The 21,774-nt window shown below is 43.1% G+C and overlaps 1 protein-coding gene across 9 annotated transcripts in view; it reads right to left on the bottom strand.

Moving 5' to 3' along the window:
• The window catches only part of LOC106008094 (uncharacterized), a 120,188-nt gene extending 99,675 nt beyond the window's left edge, over positions 1 to 20,513 (bottom strand). For 3 of the 9 annotated variants that reach the window (XM_087205786.1, XM_087205784.1, XM_087205788.1), the window contains exons 1-3: positions 19,467 to 20,492; positions 18,994 to 19,247; positions 17,537 to 17,654 (exon numbers count right to left, since the gene is read on the bottom strand). In XM_087205786.1, coding sequence (XP_087061912.1) covers positions 17,537 to 17,554 — 18 coding nt within the window. In that variant the 5' untranslated portion in view covers positions 17,555 to 17,654; positions 18,994 to 19,247; positions 19,467 to 20,492. Of the gene's footprint in view, positions 1 to 1,527; positions 17,655 to 18,993; positions 19,248 to 19,466 lie in introns of all 9 variants that reach the window. The other 6 variants (XM_087205785.1, XM_087205789.1, XR_015449075.1 and 3 more) reach the window with 5 other exon arrangements.
• Positions 20,514 to 21,774: the final 1,261 nt, after the last annotated feature.

Consider the following 21,774-nt stretch of genomic DNA (forward strand, 5'->3'; position numbering starts at 1 on the left):
TGGGAGGGGTAAGGGAAAGGAAAGAAGGGAATGGAATTAATATGAGAAAATGAAAACATGGAAACAAAGTCTTTATAAATAGGGAGAGATGGAGGGGTTGAAGGGAGGGCAGGGGAAGGGGGAAAAATAAGAAACAGAGATTACATAAAGGTACAAATTTCCAATGATGAATGTTATTATATTGTATAGCTAAATGTACCAATAAAATAAATTTTTTTTAAAAAATGATTAACTTGTATATAGAATCTCTGACATTATATGACTTGCATTTCATAGCTCAAATACGCAAACTGTCCACTCAACTTTTTCAAAATAGCAGAGACTCTCTAAAGAGTAGGATGTATGTTTGGAAGTAGAGGAGGGGATTGTAATGCAGAACATACATGCCAGGGAAACCATGATTGTACCCAAAGGAACTGAAGGGGAGGCATTTAAAGACAAAGTGAGGAGGATGACATGAGTGATTTTGAAGCAGTAATCTTTGACTAGAGGATCAACAATAAGGGTGATGTCAGTTCAAATCTAAACAGGCAGTTGTCATTCAAACACAACAAGTGTGTGTGTGTGTGTGTGTTTAAAGTTGTGTGATACTGGGGCTGGGGATTTAGCTCAGTGGTTCTGCCGCCTGCCTTGCAAGTGCAAGGACCTGAATTTGATCCCCGATACCACAATAAAAATAAAAAATAAAATAAAAATAGAGTTGTGCTGTTCTTTGTGCAAGTTTGTAGTTCTGGAAAATTCTGTCTTGTAACGAGGTGTCTGTGCAAGATTCTCTCCTTTAAAGCCTCCAGGCTTTATTTTCTTATTTACTTACTTATTTACCTATTTTTGTTGTTGCTGTTAGGGCTTGACATAAGCGACTCTTTTTTGGTTCCAACAACTTTCTCAGTATGTATTTTGTTCTTTCCAAAGCAGTGGAGATGCTGCACAAAAAAACTAGCCCAGCTGTCTATTTCTCTTCTTGACACATGCACATTCTACTAATCCCCCCACCTTTGGCCTACTGCTGGGGAAGGGACTGGGGGATGGGGACTGCAGATGGTTTTCTCTCTTCCTTTCCCTCTATATCATCAATTTCAGTTAAGCAGTTGGTTCATACAAGCAAGTAACACAAACGCTGCATGCAAACAGGGCAGGAGTAAATGGCAGACATGCATTTTGTGTTCTCTTCTGCTCACATGCATGCACCACTTCACTTTATAAAAGACAAGTTCAAAGATAAAATGATAAAAATTTCAAGACAGCAACAGTACAATGTCAGTACAGCATCAGAGAGAAGGTGCCCTGATGTGCCGTTTCCGGAGGACAGCTTCAGAGGGAGAGCCTCACAGACCCATCCCACATAGGCTATGATGCCCACATGTGGCACAATAGCTAGTTACACTTGGATGTGACAGGTTCCACCCTAAATAGCACAGAGGGGATAAACAGGCCCGCTTCAACTCAGAAAAGGCTTGTGCTAGTCCACTTTCCATTGCAGTAGCAAACATCTGAGATTAAATCAATTTATAAAGACAAAAGACTGACCTTGGCTCACCGTTTTGAAGACTGCAGTCCATGATTAGGTGATCCATTGCTTTTAGGCCTGTAGGGTGGGGCAGCACATCACGGCAGGGTGCATGGCAAAACCATTGGCTTCTTAGCAGGGATGCAAAATAAAGAGGAAGAAACTAGGCTCCCAGGATCCTCTTCCAGGGCACAGCCCTCTAGGTCTCAGCCCTTAAAGTTTAACCACCGCTTCTGTGCAGCGCCAAGGCCTACAGGGCATCCTCCAGATCTGAATAAGAGTGGGGCCCAAAGATCAGCAGAGAGAATGCCTCCCACTCCAGTTTGCATGGGCTGCCTGGAAGGCCGGGGAATGAACTGCAAAGAGCTGCTGGGGAGGGGCCCAGCCACAGAGTTGGGGCAGCAACTGTCTCTTCATAGAATTACCCTGGCCACAGACAGCATTTAAGGGGACAGGGTTGAATTTGGCTGGACATCACTAGGTTGGACTGATTTACCCAAATGTGTCTGTTTGATTTCATCTGCTAGGTGAGCAAGCTGAGTTTCAGCATCAGATATTAAAATCTCTTCTCCAAAGATAGCTCTGTTATGCACTTCCCTCATATAACCGGTAGTAATTTGCGAAACTTCCATCCTTTTAGTCACCCATTGAGCACTTATTGTGTTGCTAGAAACTATTTTAAACACTGAATATACATTTATCATCTTGTTTAGGAAGTCCCCTAATACCTTGAAATTTTGCTTCACAGCACTTATCCACTTTTGTCATTGTGCCTGTGCTGATATGATTATTTTGGTTAATGTCTGTCTTCCCAGCTACTGTGAGCTGCCCAAGGGCAGGGGTCTTAAGAGCCCACTGGTTTTCTCCAGTAGTTTGCTCGATGTTGCATCAAAGATGGTGCCAAAATGCGTACTGCTCGGCTCATGTGGTTTAACGATGTGCATCTATATCACTTCCCCCTTCCTCAACCTCTTTGAATACACTCCCGGCTTTCACTGCAGGCATATTCTGCAGTGCGGTACCCCCTGCTCATTCCCAAACACTTAACATTAGATTGCAGAATCTTTTTGTGCTTGCTACTTACAGACACATCTAAAGACCGGTCTTCCCATTGAAGATATTGCAGATTTGCTTTTGAATTATGACAATTTCCTAGCAGGTGCTAGCAAAATGTCTTATTTTAACATATGCAGGATACTTTGACAATTTTCCAGCAAACAGAAATAAAATGAAAAAAAGTCTTGAGCAAGGGCTGCCTTTCCATAGTCCTCCTAAAGGCACCCTATGGACAGCGCAGCACTGCCTGATTGGCCAATCAATCAATGCTTCAGAACAACTCCCTTCACATTTAGGGTACGATTCCATGACCTGCAAGCTCTGCCTGATTAGATGTTGACACTTACAAAGGTATATATGTACATATCTCACCTTCACAAATAGGGAAGTAACAGGCCCTCCAGCACCAGCTGTTTGTCTGCTTTCAAACACTGAAGACCTATAAGGAGTATTTGATTTGCTTCCACCTGAAATATAACCATAAGGGCTCTCTCCCTTCTGCCTCTCTCCTTTAATAAATAAGGAGAAGGGGAAGTCTTCTCGCCAGTTCTAACAACTGGCCTTACAGATGGGATTCATACCCCAAAATGAAGAAATGCCAGGGTGGCAACACACAGATTAATTAGCCAGAAAATAATCTCTCTGCAACAGCATGCTCTGTTTTCTCTAACAAGACGCAAAAATGATTTGTGCCACCTGCTTATGACTCCAAGCAGTTGCCTCTAGTCCTTCAAGTACTCTATTAAACACTTTTCGACTAACTTGGTCCCAGGGTCAACTTTTTGTTTGTTTCCTAGGAGTGCATAAATATTTGTCCCACACCCTTTTGCTTGGACAGCCACCTGGCACATCAGCAGGAAGCAGTCAGGCTTAAAATACCAGGAGCTTGAGCATTATTCTCAGGTCTGACATTACCTGAGCTACTCAAGATTTGTCTGATTTATAAAAATCTCCATTGCACAGGTGTATAGAGTGAACTTTTCCCATTTATTTTAAGGACATTTTAGCTGTCAGGAGTTGGGAAGAAGGGGCTTTGTTTTTTACAAGGCTGCAATATTTTTCATGTTAGATGCTGAGGAGCGATTGCATGTGTGTATATATAGACACATTCTCAGTTTGGACCCAAGTCATAATAAATTTATGTGCTATTTACACATGGCTCTAAATCATTTCACTAAGAGAAGCATGCAGCCTAGAAATTTAACTGTTCTCCCTGGTGCATAAATGGCCACCCCTTTGAAAAGCACAATGGGAGGTAAGGAAAGGAAGAAGCTTCTGCAAACTGACGATAATAACTTGTTCCGTCTAGCTCTTAAGGAAGTGCTCACCATGCATGATCTTATTTAATCTTCATACAATCCCCTTGAAGTAGGGAGAACCAAGATTGCTAGGCTGATTTAAATGAAAACAAAAGTAAATGGAGAAACTGATGCTTAGGAAAGAAACTGACCTTCTCAAGTTTACGCAGTTTGTAAACATTCCAAAGAACCTAGACTCTAACCACGACATCAGGTAGTCCAATATTCTTTCTAATCCATGCTGCTTCCAGAGCCCTCTAAGGTTGACCATCCATTGTAGGCTCATTCTATGTTTTGGACATTTTAGTATAATATAATGAGGCTTCATTTCCTAAGCCTTGCACAAAAACTAAAAAGGTATGTCTCACCAAGAGTTCAGGCCTGGACAGGACTCAGCACCACCATGGATGGCAATGGAGAGTAGGATACAGATGTACCACCATACTTGTTCCTGGACTCATGGCAGACATCACCAAGCGATCACTGCACCCTTCCTCATTGGATGAAATTTTGGATCCAACAGAAAAAAAGAAAAAGAAAAAAGAAAAAGAAGTTGGCCTAAGTCCTTGCAGCCTCATAAACCATAAACAAGGATATGGCTCAAAACAAACCATCATTAGATTCCTCGGGGGTCAAAAGAATAACCACTCACTCTTCATCTTGCTTTTAAGTCCTTCTGAAATTGGAATTCTCATTGAGAAATTCATCTCAATGTCATTCTCGGTTGCATTGATTACTTATCGTAAGTTGATGCTTTCATCCATTTTGTGTTGCTTTTGGGTCTACCTTTTGCCCCGGAGTCTCTCCGTAGATCTGGCTAAAAGTAGCCAGCACTAGCTGCATCACAGTCTGAATGTTGGACTTTCCTCCACCTGATTAATTAGTCTGCCGCCTTTAATCACAATCTCCTGTGAAATCTCAGGATAATAGGCAAAATGGAGATAGATTTTTCTGCCAGAGCATAACACAAATGACCTCTAGTCCAACCACCAGTGAAGTCCTTGTCCCAGCTGAAACATTCTAAACCTGACTGTTATGCTCAACATTCCTATCAGCATTCTGGTCTACTGGTGAGGCTTTCAACTGAGCTTTTTTGTTTGACTTATTGAGCTTTTCATATCCAAAATTTCTGTTTGATTTGCTTTTCAAAATCCTATCTCTTTATTGAATTGTCTTCCTTAATTTATTCAGATGTTTATTTGTATCCTCTTTGAAGCCATTTATTATTTGTAAAATCAATCTTTCGAATTCTTTGTCTGGCATTTCATTCATTTCAGCATGTTTGGATTCAGTTACTGAAGAATTATGAACAGAAGATAAACAGTCTCAGTAAGAGTATGGATGAGACAGGCTGCCTGGTTCTTTCATATTTCTCATGCTCCTATCTTGACATGTATACACCTGTGGAGGTGGCTAACTCCTCCGCTTTTATGTGAGGGTCTTTTTAGTGAGCAGCCTTCTCTTTGGTGGTAATATGCCTGTGATCCCAGCAACTGGGAGTCTGAGGCAGGAGGTTTGTGAGTTTGAGGCCAGTTTGGGATCTAAAACAAATTCTAGGCTCACCTGGATTACATAGTGAGACCCTGTCTCAAAAAAAGTAATAAAATGGACAGATTCCTAGATACATATGAATTACCAAAGTTGAACGAAGAAGACCTAAAAATTCTGAACAACCCAATATCAACCAATGAAATTGAAAATGTAATTAAAAACTTATCAACTAAGAAAAGCCCGGGCCCTGATGGCTTCACTGCTGAATTCTACAAGACATTTAGAGAGGAACTGCTGCCACTGCTGTTTAAAATCTCCAATGAAATTGAAAGGGAAGCAATACTCCCAAATTCATCCCTGGAAGCAAGCATCACCTTGATCCCCAAAGCAGAGAAAGACCCAACCGAAAAAGAGAACTATAGGCCAATCTCACTAATGAACATAGATGCAAAGATCCTTAATAAGATAATGGCAAACAGAATGCAGAAGATCATCAAGATCATACACCCTGATCAAGTGGGATTCATCCCAGGGATGCAGGGATGGTTCAATATATGAAAATCAATCAATGTAATACACTATAGCAATAGAGCCAAGGACAAAAACCATATGATTATCTCCATAGATGCAGAAAAAGCATTTGACAAAATCCAACATGCATTTATGATAAAAACCCTACAAAAAATTGGAATAGATGGTCTCTACCTCAAACTGATAGAAGCCATCTATGAAAAACCAACAGCCAGTATCATACTAAATGGTCAAAAACTGAAATCCTTCACACTAAAATCAGGAACAAGACAAGGATATCCACTATCACCACTCTTGTTCAATATAGTTCTGGAAACATTAACCACAGCAATTAGACAAGAGAAAGAAATAAAAGGAATAAAGATAGGTAATGAAGAAGTCAAATTGTCATTATTTGCAGATGACTTGATACTCTATATAGAAGACCCCAAGAACTCCACCAAAAGTCTTCTAGACTTAATAACCAAATTCAGTCAAGTAGCTGGTTACAAGGTTAACACACAAAAATCAATAGTTTTCCTCTACACCAATGACAGACTCACTGAGAGAGAAATAGGCCAAATAATTCCTTTCATAATAGCATCCAAAAAACTGAAATACCTAGGAATCATCCTAATGAAAGAAATCAAAGACCTCTTCTCTGAAAACCACAGCACTCTGAAAAGAGAGATTGAAGATGATATCAGAAAATGGACAGACATCCCCTGCTCCTGGGTAGGAAGGATTCATAGAGTGAAAATGGCCATACTTCCAAAACTGCTATATAGATTTAATGCAATTCCAATTGAGATCCCACCAGCATACTTCATAGGCCTTGAGAAAACAATCCAAAAATTCACTTGGAACAAGAAGAGACCCAGAATAGCAAAAGCAATTCTAGGTAACAGAGACATGGCAGGGGGTATCACAATCCCCAACCTGCAACTCTACTACAAAGCTACTGTGATCAAAACAGCATGGCACTGGCAAAGAAACAGACCTGAGGACCAGTGGAACAGATTAGAAGATGCAGAAACAATGCCTGACACACTCAGCAATCTCATCTTCGATAAAGGAGCCAAACACCCTCACTGGAGGAAAGATAGCCTCTTTAATAAATGGTGCTAGAAAAATTGGGCTTCAACTTGCCAAAGATTAAAACTAGACCTACATCTCTCACCATGCACTAAACTAAAAGCAAAATGGATTAAAGATCTAAATATTAAAATAGAAACTCTGAACCAGTTGGAACAGAGGTTAGGTAGCACCCTTCAAGACATTCGTGTAGGAAAAGATTTTATGAACAAAACCTCAGTTGCCCATGAACTAGCACAAACAATCAACAAGTGGGATCTCTTCTTATTAAAAGGCTTCTGCACAGCAAGAGAAACCACCAGCAGTGTGAAGAGACAACCCACAATGTGGGAAAAAATCTTCACCTGCTCTTCCTCAGGCAAAGGTCTACTATCTCAAATCTATAAAGAACTTAAAAAGATCAGACCTCCCAAATTTAAAGACCCAGTCTGAAAATGGGCATCTGAAATGAACAGACATTTCTCAGACAAAGAAGTAGAAAGAGCAAATAAAAACATGAAAAAATGTTCAACATCACTGGTCATTCGAGAGATGCAAATGAAAACAATGCTGAGATTCCACTTCACTCCAGAAAGAATGGCTGCTATCATGAAATCAACCAATAACAAATGCTGGCGGGGCTGTGGGGAAAGAGGAGCCCTGCTCCACTGCTGGTGGGAGTGTAGACCGATGCAACCACTGTGGAAATCAGTATGGAGATACCTCAAACAACTAGGATTAGAAGTCCCATTTGACCCAGCTATTCCCCTGCTGGGTATCTTCCCCAAAGAATTAAAAGAATCATACCACAGTGATATATGTGTGCCCATGTTCATAGCAGCACAGTTTGTGATAGCTAAAACTTGGAAGCAGCCCAAATGCCCACAACTGGAGACTGGATAAAGAGAATGTGGTTTTTTAATAAAATGGAGTACTACTCAGCCATAAAAAATGAGAAATTAGAGACATTTATAGCTAAGTGGATGCACATTGAGGCAATACTCTTAAGTGAAATAAATAGGACACACATGTGTAAATACCAAATAGTTTCTCTGGTGTGAGAAACTGAAAGTGTAAATAAGGACTAAATGTATAATAGGTAATGTGAAATCAGAAGAAAAGGGGCAAAGGGGAAGGAAGTGGGAGGGCTAGAGGAGAGGATAGAAGGGAATGGGATTAATATGAGAAAATGGAAAAATAGGAACAAAATCTTTGTAAATAGGGAGGAATGGAGAGGTTGAAGGGAGGGCTGGGCAAGGGTGAAAAATAAGAACCAAGAGAGATTATGTAAAGGTGCAAATTTCCAATGATGAATGTCATTATATTGTATACCTAAAATGTACCAATGATTAGAATGAATAATTGAAAATGTAACATAGGAAGAAAAGGTCCAAAGGGGTAGGGGTTGTGGGAGGGGCAGGGAAAAGGAAAGAAGGGAAAGGAAAAATGATGAGAAATGGAAAAAATGGAAATAAAGTCTTTGTAAATAGGGAAGGGTGGAGGGCATGAAGGGAGGGCTAGGAATGGGGAAAAAATAAGAACCAAGATGCATTATGTAAAGGCACAATTCCCAATGAGAAATGTAATTGTGTTGTATACCTACAATGTACCAATAAAAGAATTTAATTTAAAAAAAAAAAAGAATAGAGGGATGCCAGCTGAAATTTTTACATCACCATGTGATGGTGGGAATTAAGATACAAGATTAGCATTTCTGGTACTTAAGATTGTAGGTGCTTTACCTAGTTGCCATCTTGAATACATTAACATTCCAACTAATTAAAGTATTTTCATACTTACCACATTCCAGGTCAACCTAGGTACTGAACAGCCTACACAGGGTCTCCCCCAGCAGGGTCTGGACTAGGGTGGATCTGCCAGAGTAGTAAAGTCAGCCAAAATGTTTTTATACGTAGTTCAACTAGTCTGCACAGCAGTGGGGAAGGGAGGCGTCATCTTTATTGATTCAGAAGAGTCAATGCACACCAAAATGGCAGCCCAGGGTTAGGTGGTATTAAACTATGGAAAACAGTCCCTTAAAAATAGTATGACATAGACACTTCCAAGAGCACAAAACAATGTAAAAGATATCATTAAAATGCAGACATGTTGAAAGTTCAGGAGTGTATTTTGTGCAGAAAATTGAAATCTAGGTTGCCTGATACTGTCATAGTTTCAAGCGTTCCCAAAGGCCCAGGTGTTAGAGACTTGGTCCCCAGGATGTGGTACTGCAGGGAGGTGGTGGAACCGTTTGGAAATGGGGTCTAGTGGAAGGCAGTTGAGTCATTCTGAGATACTTTGTCACAGTGATGGAAAACTGAGTAATATAGTTTCCAGAGTTCTAATGATCACGCAGTAATTAGAAATATGGACTGTTCTTAGGTACAGGAGCTGGCACAGGTCCAGCTGTTTCCATACCTGTTAGGTGGGGAAAACACATGGTGTTTTAATGAGGATTAAAAAAATAAACAGTGGCACCATGGGGAAAAAAAAGTAATAAAGGTAAAAGTAACAATAATAAATACTTTTAAAATGGAAGGGGTAAGAAAAGGGGAAATTGGAACATGAAGCAAGGCTTTTTAAGTGGGAAAAGATGAGAAAGGAAAAAAAGAGAGTGAAAGATTAAGAAGTGCATTTTCTAAGAATTTTAGAAAAGTAAATAAAATTAGATGAAAGAAAAGGAAAACCAAGCCCCCCAAAATTCCTTCACATTGAGGTGTTTGGATTGGAGAGGTTTCTTTCCTGGACCTCCAATGTTGGCTGGTTACGGGCTAGGAGTGGGAGTAGCGACTCGCACCTGGGGCCTGTTGGATTTCCTCCCCACTCCCACCTAACAGATTGCTGCAGTATGAATGCTAAGCCCTGCCCTGTGTTTCCCACTGGGCCTGGCCAGTTAATGGCTCGTTACCTGCCTCAGGGCTGCAGTCACTCCAGATGCTTGTTTGTTTACTTCCTTCTGTGCACCAGAGCCTCTGCTCTGTGTGTGCATTGGTAAGGTGTCTCCCTCCCTCCCTCCCACAGCCACCAGACTGTGGACGTGGGGCCTGCCGGAGGTCCAAGCAGAGGTGTCCTCGGGTGCATCAGAGAGTGGGGGAGGCAGACAGATGAGTGAGTTCTGTGTTGGAAGAGGGCAGCCCTGAGATCAAGCAATCCCTTGGACTCGGTCTTGGTGTTTGCAGACCCAGCCGCCTCAGAAAACCACCTGTGAGGAGTATGTCTCCTCATCAGTAAGTGGTTCATGCCCTCTACAGCCTGAGCTACCTGCTGCTTGAAATTCTAAGCGAGTCTGTGACTGACCCTCCCCCGTGCATGAATAGTCCTGTGGCCATCTCCCATCCAGTCCCTGGGGACCATGAATTGTGGTTGTTCTGTCATTTTTTAATCTTCAGAGTAGCTTAGTCCCAAACAGTAAGTCCCCCTTCAAGACGGCTCCTGGTTATATCACTCTGCAGTGGATTTTTTTCCCCAAAACTAGCCTGCCATTCAGGAGTCCCTTTCAGACTAAATCCCCACACTGGATTTACAGCTTGCAATAGCCATGGATTTTTCCACTGGTTAGAACTGCCAGTTCATTGTTTATCCCTGGGTCTGCCAGCCCTCTCCCAGCTCACCTAATGTCTTAGTCACTTTCTCATTGCTGAGGCACAATTCCTGACACCCACAGCTTAAAGGAGGAGAGGTTTATTTTGGCTCACAGCTTCAGAAGTTTTAGTTCATGTTCACCAGGCTCAAATGCAGAAACAATATGGTGGAAGGGACCGGGAGAGGGAAGCCAGGAAGTAGAGAGAGAAGGGAGGAGTCTGGAAAGGAGAGATGCCCTTCCAGTCAGGGCCCCCGTGACCCCTCTCTGACCACACCCCACACCCCACAGTACACTCAACCACTGATCCAGTGAATTCACTCACCGGTGAGCTCAGCACCCCCATGATCCAACAATCATCCAAAAGCCCTGCACCTCTGCATGATGAGAGTTTTGGGGGTCACTCCTGATCTAAACCATAACACTTTGTGTTTGCGGTCAGATTCCTCTCCCTTCAGGGAGCCAGAGTTGGCATTACAGACCACTTGGTACTTTTTCCCTGTGTCGACTTTCTGCTTCTCCATGGTTTTTAGCTTTACTGTTACTTTCTTGATTCCCAGAGCGCTTCCTTTCCTTTCCTCCCTAAAATATAGGATCTCCTTTCTAACTCTTCTCACTTGCAGAGTCACATAATGTATACTTCTGTCTCACCATCTTACCCAGAAGCCCTCAAATTTCCTACATTAAACACAGTATTTTATAATTACACAAAGGCAGTACATATTGAGAAGGTGTGTACATGTCAGTCATGGTTCATGGTGAGAAAATAAATGTCTCTATAGATCACTGGTTCTCAAGTTCAGTGTGCATAGCAGTCACCTGGAGTGTTTATTCAAACACAGATTGCTGAGTACCATTCTCAGAGTTCTGCTTTCAGTAGATCTGGGATGGGTCCCAAGAATTTGCATTTCTAACAGATTCTCTGCATTTCTGACACTGCTGTAGATTTTGCCATCAGATATTTAGTATTAAGTATAAGAGGAATAGCATTAAATGTGGGCAAAATTGTTGGCTGTGCTAAAGGATACTCACTTAGGGGAGCTACCACTAGCTTGAAGGTTACCCTGCTACACCATAATCCAGAGCTCACTAATATCTTGGGGCTAGCAAACTATAGGAAACTTCTGTCTTCACAGCTGCTTCTTGATTCTGAACTTCTGACTGACAGCAAAACATGGAAGCTGTTGTAAAAATTTACATCTGCTGCAGCCCACATATCTACCATAATTCTGACTGGTAAAAACGAGCCCTTGTTCCACCTTCTAAATCTCACTAGAGTCCTTCTGGAAGCAAGGGAGTCTGACAATTACAGTTTCTAGGTTTCTAGCCCCTGATACAAGAGAGGATACAATTGAGAATGAATGTTGACTGACAAGCAGCAATTATCTAGCAGATAACTGGAGAGGCAGAGAAAGAGAGAGGGAAGGAGAGGAAGGAAAGAAAAGAAAGAGAGGAAGTGTGAGAGGAAACAGGGAGAGAGAAAAGAAAAGTAGACGTGTGTAACCCTTTTGAGTACAGAACGAAGTGAAAGCAACAGTTGTAGAATGGAAATTGGTAGTAGCATAACGGGATGGGGTGGGAATGAAGAACAAGCATATGATTGTATCAGGCTAACAGCACAGAAGGAACTCCTCTGTACAGGCAAAAAGGTGCACTACTAGAATCAGATCTATAGTTTGTCAACAGAGAGATCAATGTCAGGTTGGACTGCGGCAAGACCAAAATTCTAACTTGAAGTTTGTGATCGGTGTAACTAAGTTTTATGATTTCTCCTGCTTCTTTTCTAGCCTATGGCTAAAGTGATCCAGTTTAGAGGAGTGGATAAAAAGTGTTCTTAAAACTGTAAAGCACTAGATAGACATAGCCATCATTTTCCTTTTTCACTTTAAGGTGGCCGTGTAAGAATGACCACCGAATTATCTGAAAAGCAGAGAAAGGATTCTCCCTCAAAGCTTCTGAGAAGCTGGAGGAGGTAAAGGATTGGAGGGTGCACATGGCCTTCTTACTTGCAAGTCTCCCCATGGACCAGTCTTGCTTGGCTACAGAACCAACCTTGAGAACAGCTGAGCCACACTCCCAGCCAATGGCAGGTGCTTAAGCTGGATATTGAAAGACAGTAACTGCAGCCTCGTTCTTTTTTTTCAGAGCATCCCATTGAAGTGATAAGTCTCCAAATGGATGAGCAAGAAGTTTCAAGTCTTTCCCAGGGTAGGCTGAGGCCCCAGGGATCATGTTCTAAGAACCATGGAGGTATGGCAATGCCTGACAAATGAGGGAAGGAGGAAGCCTGGAGCTTTCCCAGAGAAACCAGGGCAAGAAGCTCTCAAAGCCCAGTGGTGGAACAATTGGAACGCTTCCTAACATGATTGATCAAGGAGATGCAAGCTTACAAAGGATCGTTTTATAGTGGGGTCCATGCTGCCCATTTTTTGTTCTCGCCAACATCAGTGAAACAGACTGGTCCCCACTGTCAAGGCCAGAGGCACTGCTGATGCTAAGGATAAGATGGTGAATACCCAAGAGGACCATTATGAGCATACCCAGTTTCCTGGACTCCTGGCATCCTGTAGTCTGTCCTTCACTGTGACACGAAAGCCTCAACTTGTAGTCTGCCTCAGGCCAGGATAGACCCTCAAATTCTCAACTGGCAGAGACTCCTCAGAAATTGATTTCTTGTGCTCTCTCTCTCTCTCTCTCTCTGGCTATTTTTATTTGCTATGCTTCCTTTGGTTCACTGAATGACCCTTATTGGCCTCCAGCAGTGGAACAAAGCATTTCTCCACCCCTTTCTCTCCACCTCTTCTCTTTCTGAACACAAACAAGAACTAGTCTGGCATCCTACTTCTGCCCAAGGTCAAGGATGCTGATGAGGCCCTGCCATCTGCCCTGTTGGCTGGGAAAGCGATCCAGACCTAGGGCTGCTGAGGAACCTTGAGGCTGCTATAGAAAACATCTTCACTCAAATTAGGGATGCAATGTTTTTTTCCTGACTCTTGACAAAGGCTTATGAGCTAAAGATTGGTTGGTTTGTTTGTTTTTTCATGAGAGTACTAAAAAGTACAACTCAGGTACAATTTTGGGGAAGGAAAAACAAAAGCAACCCTTTTAGACCACTATAGGTGGTCCAACCACACATTCCTCATGCTCATATTCCTCTCATGTTAAGGACTGAAGCCCCAAATAATGCCAGACTATTCTACTGTTATACTTGGTCCCTCAGCACTATGGTTAGATATCATTTGTCCTCTTACACAAAGGTCCATGTATTGGGAGAATGGTCCCTAAGGTGACCGTGTTAAGAGGCAATGGAATCCCTAAAAGGTGGGGACTGGTGGGAAGTTCCAAGTCAATTGGGAAAATGGCCCTCAAAAGGAACTAAGGTTTTTTCGTGGGACTCTGGTTAATTCTCAAAAAGCCACTATAAAAACCCAAGCCTGATGTCTGAGTTACCATCCAGCTTTGTGTTACAAGATGTGGTCCCTTCCTGCTATGCACACTCCCATTACTACCAGAAGCCATGAGGTGGAGCCATCAATGGGGGCCCCACACCAGGGCCTATGCCATGCCATGTGGACTTTTGCTCTCCAAACTTGTGAGCTAAAGAAAGTCCTTTTCTGTATAACGTTAGCCATCCCAGGCATTTTATTCTAGCAATGAAAGACTGATAACCTAAGAAAAGTCTCAGGTTCACACGGCAGGTGAGTGTAGACTCAGTTGCTCCCTGTGGACCACGGGTCTCCATATCAAAGCGTCTACTTCTACTGAACTTGCACTGCTGACCACTCACTTGAGGAAGTGAGCGACTTTTGATGTTTTTCTAAAGACACTTTGCCCCTTTTTGGCCTGCCCTTGAAGTAGGAAATCTCCCTCCTTGTATCCTGTGTTAGTGGCCAGACTGCACTGTGTGTCACATGTAATTGATCAGAGGAAAATTATGAGCAAAACACGCAGCTAGCTCTTCCTCATCTTGTGATTTATAAAAGCAGATATTGCCTGAAGCTATTGGGAACATTTTCCTTCCTGAGGTGGCCAGGTTGCTGCCTTTCTTACCTAGACACATCCAAGAGTTTTCCAGGCCTAGGGTTTTTAGGCAACAGCATTCATGGCATGTCTCACAGAATTTGAAAAGGCTACAGGGTATACATCTATCTAGACATTTAAAAGGCATTTTTAAAATGCCAAATGTCTGTTCTCTGTCTGATCAGGCAGGCTTCTGTGCTTCATTTCCACTTTATTTAACTCCACAGAGGTGGGCTCCTTCAGAAGCCACCAGCACAGGGAGAACATGGAAAACTAGGTTATTATGTGTCCATTTTACCACAAGATCTGGGCTGATGTGGCTGACCAATTTACAGGCTGCCCCTAATTTATCTGCATTTGATAAACTGATCATGGACAGCTAAGCAGAACGTGCTTGCAATATGACCTGCTCTGAGTTAAAAATGAGAGGATGTGTGGGATCTCACAAGTAGGGTGAAGGGACTCAAGAGCGGGAAGAAGTTGTCAGCTGTATGAGGCTCTTCCTTTCCCACTAGAATAAATTCGTTTCTAGGATGCCATTTGCCATTTCTGATAATGTGTGTGTTTTGTTCTGTTATCCCATCATTTGGCAAATTGTTGCCAAGTCCAAACAGTTGGTATTATTCGATGTTAGGTGAATGTGGAGCTGCGGGTGGGGGTGGAGTTAGAGTCATAAAGCTGGCTGTGGGTGTGCTATAATTTGGTCCTGGGTCTTTTGATTTAGCAGTAAGCCTGTACTTGAAATGCTTAATTCATGAAGAGGAGGAACTGTTTGTTTTAGTAGCCCACAACCCAAGGGAGAAGTATGGATTGGAGGAAAAAGCACACATCATTTTCGCCAAAGACATGGGCATCTCCTAGCTTGGTTTCTCCTTGGTTGTCCTGACTTTGGCCTGATAACCTCAATCATATAAAATGTCATGAATATTTACTGATAACTAGAAACACAAACTAGCCATAGATATGGAACTAAGGGAAATGACTATACGTAATAGAATAGAAAGCAAAAAGTATGTAAATAGGGGGCCATGAGGAGTTGAAACAATATTTTAATCAGGTATGTAATTAATCAACAACTCTTCACTGAATTGATCAGTATTGTTTTGTTTTGTTTTTCAAAAAATATTAATTAGGTGTTTTCAGCTACATGCTAGAATCTGGGAGTACATCAAGGAATAAGACACCCTACCCCTAAGGAGCTCAGAGACCATTAGAGAACCCTAGAGGTGAATCAGTGATCACAGCACACAAAGGTTAAGTGTCATGATGGGAAGTCTAGGGAGCCAAGAGAACACACAGCGAGGCCCCTAAGTCACCTACGTAGGAGAAGAAAGGCAGAGTCAGAGAAAACTTTCCAGGCCAAATAATATCTATTTTGCCCCTGGCTTTCCAGCTCTGACTTTGCTTCCTCTATGCCATAAAGTGAGAAGATTTCTTCCACCACAGCCTTCTGCTATGTCCTTGCCTCCTCACAGACCTAAGAGCAATGGAGCCACCTGACCACGAACTGAAACCTCTGAAACTGTGAGCCAAAATAAACCTTTCCTCATTAAGTTGTTATTCTCATGTATTTCATCACAGCCACAGAAAGCTGACCAACACAAAGGGTGAGGAAATTTCACATAGTTTGATGGCTAGATCTGAGATTGAGGGAAAGAAAGGAATAAAAACTTCCCCAGTAACAACACTGGAGGCTAAATAGTAGCACCAAATGAACATATAAGAAAAAGCTGGGAAAGGGAAATGGTTGTAAGAAACAGATTTGCTCAGTCTGCTGAATGTTTGGTTTGTGTGGAGAGTAGTAAATACAGGCAACTGCTGGGCTAAAATGCCAGGAGGAGAGCTGAGCAATGTGGCCAGGATGGCAAACATAGAATGGTCAGTCACCTTTAAGAAATCAATAACCATAAAGGTTAGAAACATAATAGGAAAGAGCACTAACAGGGAGCCATGGTTATGTCATGGTTTTAGATGTTTTACATGTTTTATCTCCTTTAATCACCTCTGCAGCCCTCTGAGGTATGTTGTTATCCCTGTTTGACAGATCTGGAGACTGAGCCTTGGAAAGGTTAAGAGATCTGCCCAAAGGCACATTGTGAAGTGTTGTTGCATCATCAGAAGCCATGTCTGTCTGCCTCATAAGCCTGTGCCCACAGCATCAAGCCCACTGGCTAAGGGGACTCTTCTCTGCATGCAGAAGCTTTCTCTTCCCCCAGGCTGTAAAAAATAGAGCCTGTGTTCATTTCTGGCTCTCAGTGTTCATAGAAAAATACCTCTTTCTTTTCTAAATTAACTGTAAACCCACATGGGCACTGTTTACATACCTACCCGTCCCCTGAAAGCCTGACTTCTCTCTTGGGGGCTTCATCCCCTGCTTCTGTCTGAAAAGAGGTGCAGGGACAAACAGAATGACATAATCTATATACCTTCTCTAGTTGGCGTTCTAGGTCCCTCTGATTAACCCATCGATTACAGACTTAGCATCCAGACTTCACAGTCATGGCCTCTTCCCACCTCGCCTGCTCTGGCAGCCAGGGTCTGCTAGCCCCTTGGATGTGTTCGTTTGTGTCTTAGCTCCTAATGTGGATCACAACACATGGCCATCATTCTTCCCATCCCTGCATCCAGGCGCTGTTTCATCAGGAGGAAGAGTCTGTTTCCTCGCCCTCTTTATGTGAGCTGGTCTTGGGACCTTGGAGGTCCTATTTTGCCAGTTCTAAACCAAGGCTTCAAGAGCCCTTGCATACTTTCACTCTCTTTCATGAGACCCCTGGTCATGCTACGGGACCAGCCTGGCCTCACTTGCTAAAGGATAAAAAGGCACATGGACCAGGGGTGCATGGTCCATTGTCCCCACCAAGTCCTGAGATTCATGAGGGACCCAGATAAGATCAGCACACAAACACCCACCAGCTGGGCTGAGCCCAGGCTGAAGCAACAACTTGCAGAATCTTGAGCTGAATAGTTTGGGTTTTTATTTCACTAAGCTCTTAACAATACCTGCATCTGAATAGCCATTGGCTAATCACATTCAGTTCTGGAAATGCCTGGGCTTCACATATCAGAGGCCTCAGAGGTTCACCCACTTCTCTGTGGCTGCTGAGAGCTGTCTCCAGTCCTGAGAAAGAAAGGCAGAACAAACCAGCTGTTCCTCTAACCACATGGACCCTCTCCTCTTAGATGAGAGGGCTCTAATTAAAAGGCAGGGAAGATCAGATACTGCTGGAGTTCACTGCTAAACCTCAAAGCCGCTTTACTTCTGACTATTCATACATCAGAAGACTAATTAACTATGACAAGCTGACCACTGGAAACCATTTCCCTAGGATGACACAGTGATGGATGAATTCATACCATTCCAGTGTCAGCGCTGAAAGGGATGTGACGAACCCACGTTCCAATTACCTCAATGAACGCTCAATGCAGAGGTCTCTTTCAAGCCACAGAACCCCATTGCAACAGGCTGATGGCTGTCACCCTTTCTGTATTTAAAAGCCACACTCATAGGCTGGTGACACACGGAGCTATGCAGACTGGGACTTCTCAGTTTGCAGCCAGAAGCAAATGCGACCAAGTCTTGTTGCCTCAGGGCTCTGGAGACCAAATGGGGACTTGGCACAATATAGAAAAATTCAACCCAATGCACAATTTTCCGTGTGCGTGTATGATGCCCAACAGCACCATTAAATGAGAAATACTTGTCAGAACCAGGCGTGAATCATCTCTGAATGGCCTTTATGTTTTTCTTGGGGTCTGGCCAGATGTTGGCTTCCATTTTTACTACATACTTTAGAACAGAATTTGTAAAATGAGTCTCAAAAGGTCTAAAGTCCAGGGTGAGCAAGGGTTTGCTTACAGGGACCGATATCTGAGATGGATGTGGTGGCACACACCTGTAATCCCAGCACTCAGGAGGCTGAGGCAGGAAGTTCTCGAATTCAATCTTAATGAGACCTTGTCTCCAAAAATCAAAATAAATACATAAACAAATAAGTAATAAAAATTAATTTAAAATAAAAATAAAAAAGAAATAGGTATCAAATATTTTAGACTTTGAGGCCAAGAGGCAATAGCAAAATATTATGTAGCTATTTCTATAACCCTTGAAAATGTAACCATGCAAAAATAGAAAAACCAAATGTGCAGTTCCAGTTCTGGGCCCACACTACCCTGACATTCAAACTCGTTCTCTTCTCCACACGGGTGTGTAACTGCAGAGGTACCAGACCGCAACACAGCACCAACCTCATGTGGGAAGGAGCCCCTTGGCTGCGGGGAGTCCAGTTAGTGGGCTTGAAACCATAGTTGGGCAGAGAGGCTCACTGCTCCCATCTTTTTAAAATGCATTGAGGTAATAAGTCCTTATCCTAGGAAATAATACCATCCATGCAGCAGATCAAATGCCTGGTTTATTTTCTCTTGCATTCTGAGCTTTGTCTAAGGCACCTGGGACTTACGAGGAGAAAGGGGCCTGGTGTATGGGCCAGTGCTGGGCACCAGGGAGCAGAGAAGGCAGATTCTCAAGGATCTTTTCATCCTCTAAAAACCTGTGTCTCCTGGCTCCTCTTTCATCTTGTGCTGCAGCTGCTGCCTTCTCCCCGCTCCTTCCTCCAGGGACAGATCTGTTCTCTACTTCAGACTTTTATTCTTCAACCGCTGCAGCAATTTGGGTTGTTTTCAACCCGAATTCCACAAGTGAACATATGCAGCCCTGTAAGAGGGAAGCTGGGTATGAGCAGGAGGAGCTGATGTTTCGAGCATTCCTGGCTGGAGGACTTCATGGAGGCAAAGTTCATTTCAGGAGGAGTGTGGCACCTCGTTTTCACCAAAGAGCTGCTAAAGCTCCAGCTATCTCGTTGGAGCTATAAGAAAGAGTGAAAGAACAAAAGGAGGAAAAGATATTGCCCATAATAAGAACGCAACATCTTACCAGAAGTCCCCAGTGAGTTTCCACTCAACCTGAGCTGCAACTAGGCAAGGTAGTTTTTAGCCAAGCATATTGCTTCCTCTAGCAGAATAGAGGATCTCTTCATAAGAAAGAAGGTGAGAGTAGCTGCTATGTAGACAACAAACCGTCTTCACCACACAATTCCTTGCAGGACTCAGCAGCATTTTCCAGTGAACCGCCAGCTGGTGACTGCAGGATTCTGCTATTCACTCCCCTTGCAAGTCAAGAGAGGCTTGTGTTGGATCCTGGCCACAAAGAGATCAGCTGGGCAAGCTCAGGTGAGATGTTCCACGGGCTGCTTCCGAAATCCAGGAGCCTACAGGATTGCATTCACTGTTACTCAGTCTCTGCAGCAAGGGGCCTGGGATAGAGAGAAGACAGTGCGAGGGTAGAGTGAAAGACGTTCGTTCACACCAGCGCTCTGCCCTGCGTGTGGATGGGTCACTGTGTGTCAGTAGCACTAGGGCCATCATCCCGAATCACCACAGAAGGCAGCCATTAGTCCAGAAGAAAGGTTCATCTCCTACTTTAAAAAGTAAACTTAGGAGCCAGGGATGTAGCCCAGAGGCACTGCACCTGCCTCGCAAGTACACGGTCCTGAGTTCGATCCCTGATACCAAAACAAAACAAAACAAAAGAAGTGAATGTAATTCAGTTCCTTGATCAGGCTTCCAGATGAATCAGCGGAGCCTCGAACATGGTTTCATTATCAAACGTTAAAAAATGAGGGAAAAAAATAGACAAGACTGGCTTATGCAGCTCACAGTTTGGAGTGGGGTTTTTTGTTGTTTTTTCTTTGTTTTTTCTGAACCTTTAGAAAATTTTCCCTGTGAGGCTTAATACAGCAAAGGTTAGAATGGAAAATGTGCTTATCTGTGATCTCAGATGCCAAACAGTTCATCCGTGCAGGCCTAGGTTAAGATTAACTTGTCTGAAGCCCCAGCCTCTTGGTCTAATCTATAGTCAAAGGGGTAACCAAACATCTTTTCATGTGAACCACTGCTGGCTTCTTAAAAATCGCTTAAGTAGGGCCAAAGGAAAACTTTCAGGTTGACATCATTGAACTTTATAAGCTGAAAATCACCTCTCTCTGTTGAATGAAGGAAACAAAGAGGCGCATGAACTACCAAAGAAGCACCCAGAGGAGCCCAAGTTTTCTTAAGCAAGACTCAATTTGATTCCCTAAAGAGCTCTGCAGAAATAGCCCAGGATTCGGATTTAGAAAAACTGAGGCAAGACATTATTGATTTAATGAACAGTATAATACTTTAGAAATAAGTTTCTTAGTGTTGAAGGCTTTGCATAGCTCCTTGCTATGGTCTGAATGTTTTCAAAAGTCATTTGTTGAACCCCTAACCCCAAAGTGATGCTATCAGGAAGTGGAACCTTTGGGAGGTGAGTAGGGTTAGGTGAGGTCATAGGCATGGGGCCCTTGGGAGGGGATTAGTGCACTTACAAGGAGAGGAAAAGACCCCAGAGCTTTCCCTCTGCTGTGTGAGGACACAGGGAGAAGGGAGTTGACTGCAAGCCAGGAAGAATACCAGCCAGAACCAGACAGTGCTGGAACCCTGATCTTGGACTTCCAGCCTCATAAATGTCTGCTGCTCAAGCCACCCTGTCCATGTTTTGTTATGGTTGACTGAGCTGTCTAAGACACTCCCATTTCATCTCCTCCTGTCCAGAGGCCTTTGTCTACCTACAGGCTCTGAGTCACTCTCCTTCTTAGCTCCACCTTTGTGTTCTCTGTTCCAGCCCCCAGGTCTTTATGCAATGTTGTCTTTTCAGGTAGGCCTCCCCTCACTTTATCTAAAATCACAACAGTTACCCCATATTGCCTGTTTTTCCCCCCAGGGCTGGGGATTGAACCCGAGGCCTTGTGTATGCTAGGCAAGTATATCTTCCCTGCTAACTCACAATGGCCATAAGAACAAGTTTTATGTTTACTACTATAACCCTAGCATCCAGAAAAGTGCCTGATACACAATAAGGTCTTAAAAATATTTTATTAAATGAATAATACAATGATCCTAAACTCACCTAAATCTGAGGTCTAGACTTGTCTCTATTCATTGCACAGGCTCCAGTGCATCTGAAAAGTTTGTGTTCTTTTCGGCCCAGATCTTTCCTTGTGTTCCCCCTGCTGCTCCAGGTTGCCTGTGGAATGCACCAGGCGGGAAGCAAGCTAGACTGTCCACAACAGGGATGAGGGCCCATCAGGAAGCCAGGCCTGGACAAGACAAAACAGAGCTAAACCCAAGGCCAGCTCCAGATGGGACAGTGCACATCCACA

The sequence above is a fragment of the Heterocephalus glaber genome, unplaced genomic scaffold, assembly GCF_053883595.1.
Source record: "Heterocephalus glaber isolate CG9 unplaced genomic scaffold, H.glaber_assembly_v1.0 deba00000613, whole genome shotgun sequence".
Lineage (NCBI taxonomy): Eukaryota > Metazoa > Chordata > Mammalia > Rodentia > Bathyergidae > Heterocephalus > Heterocephalus glaber.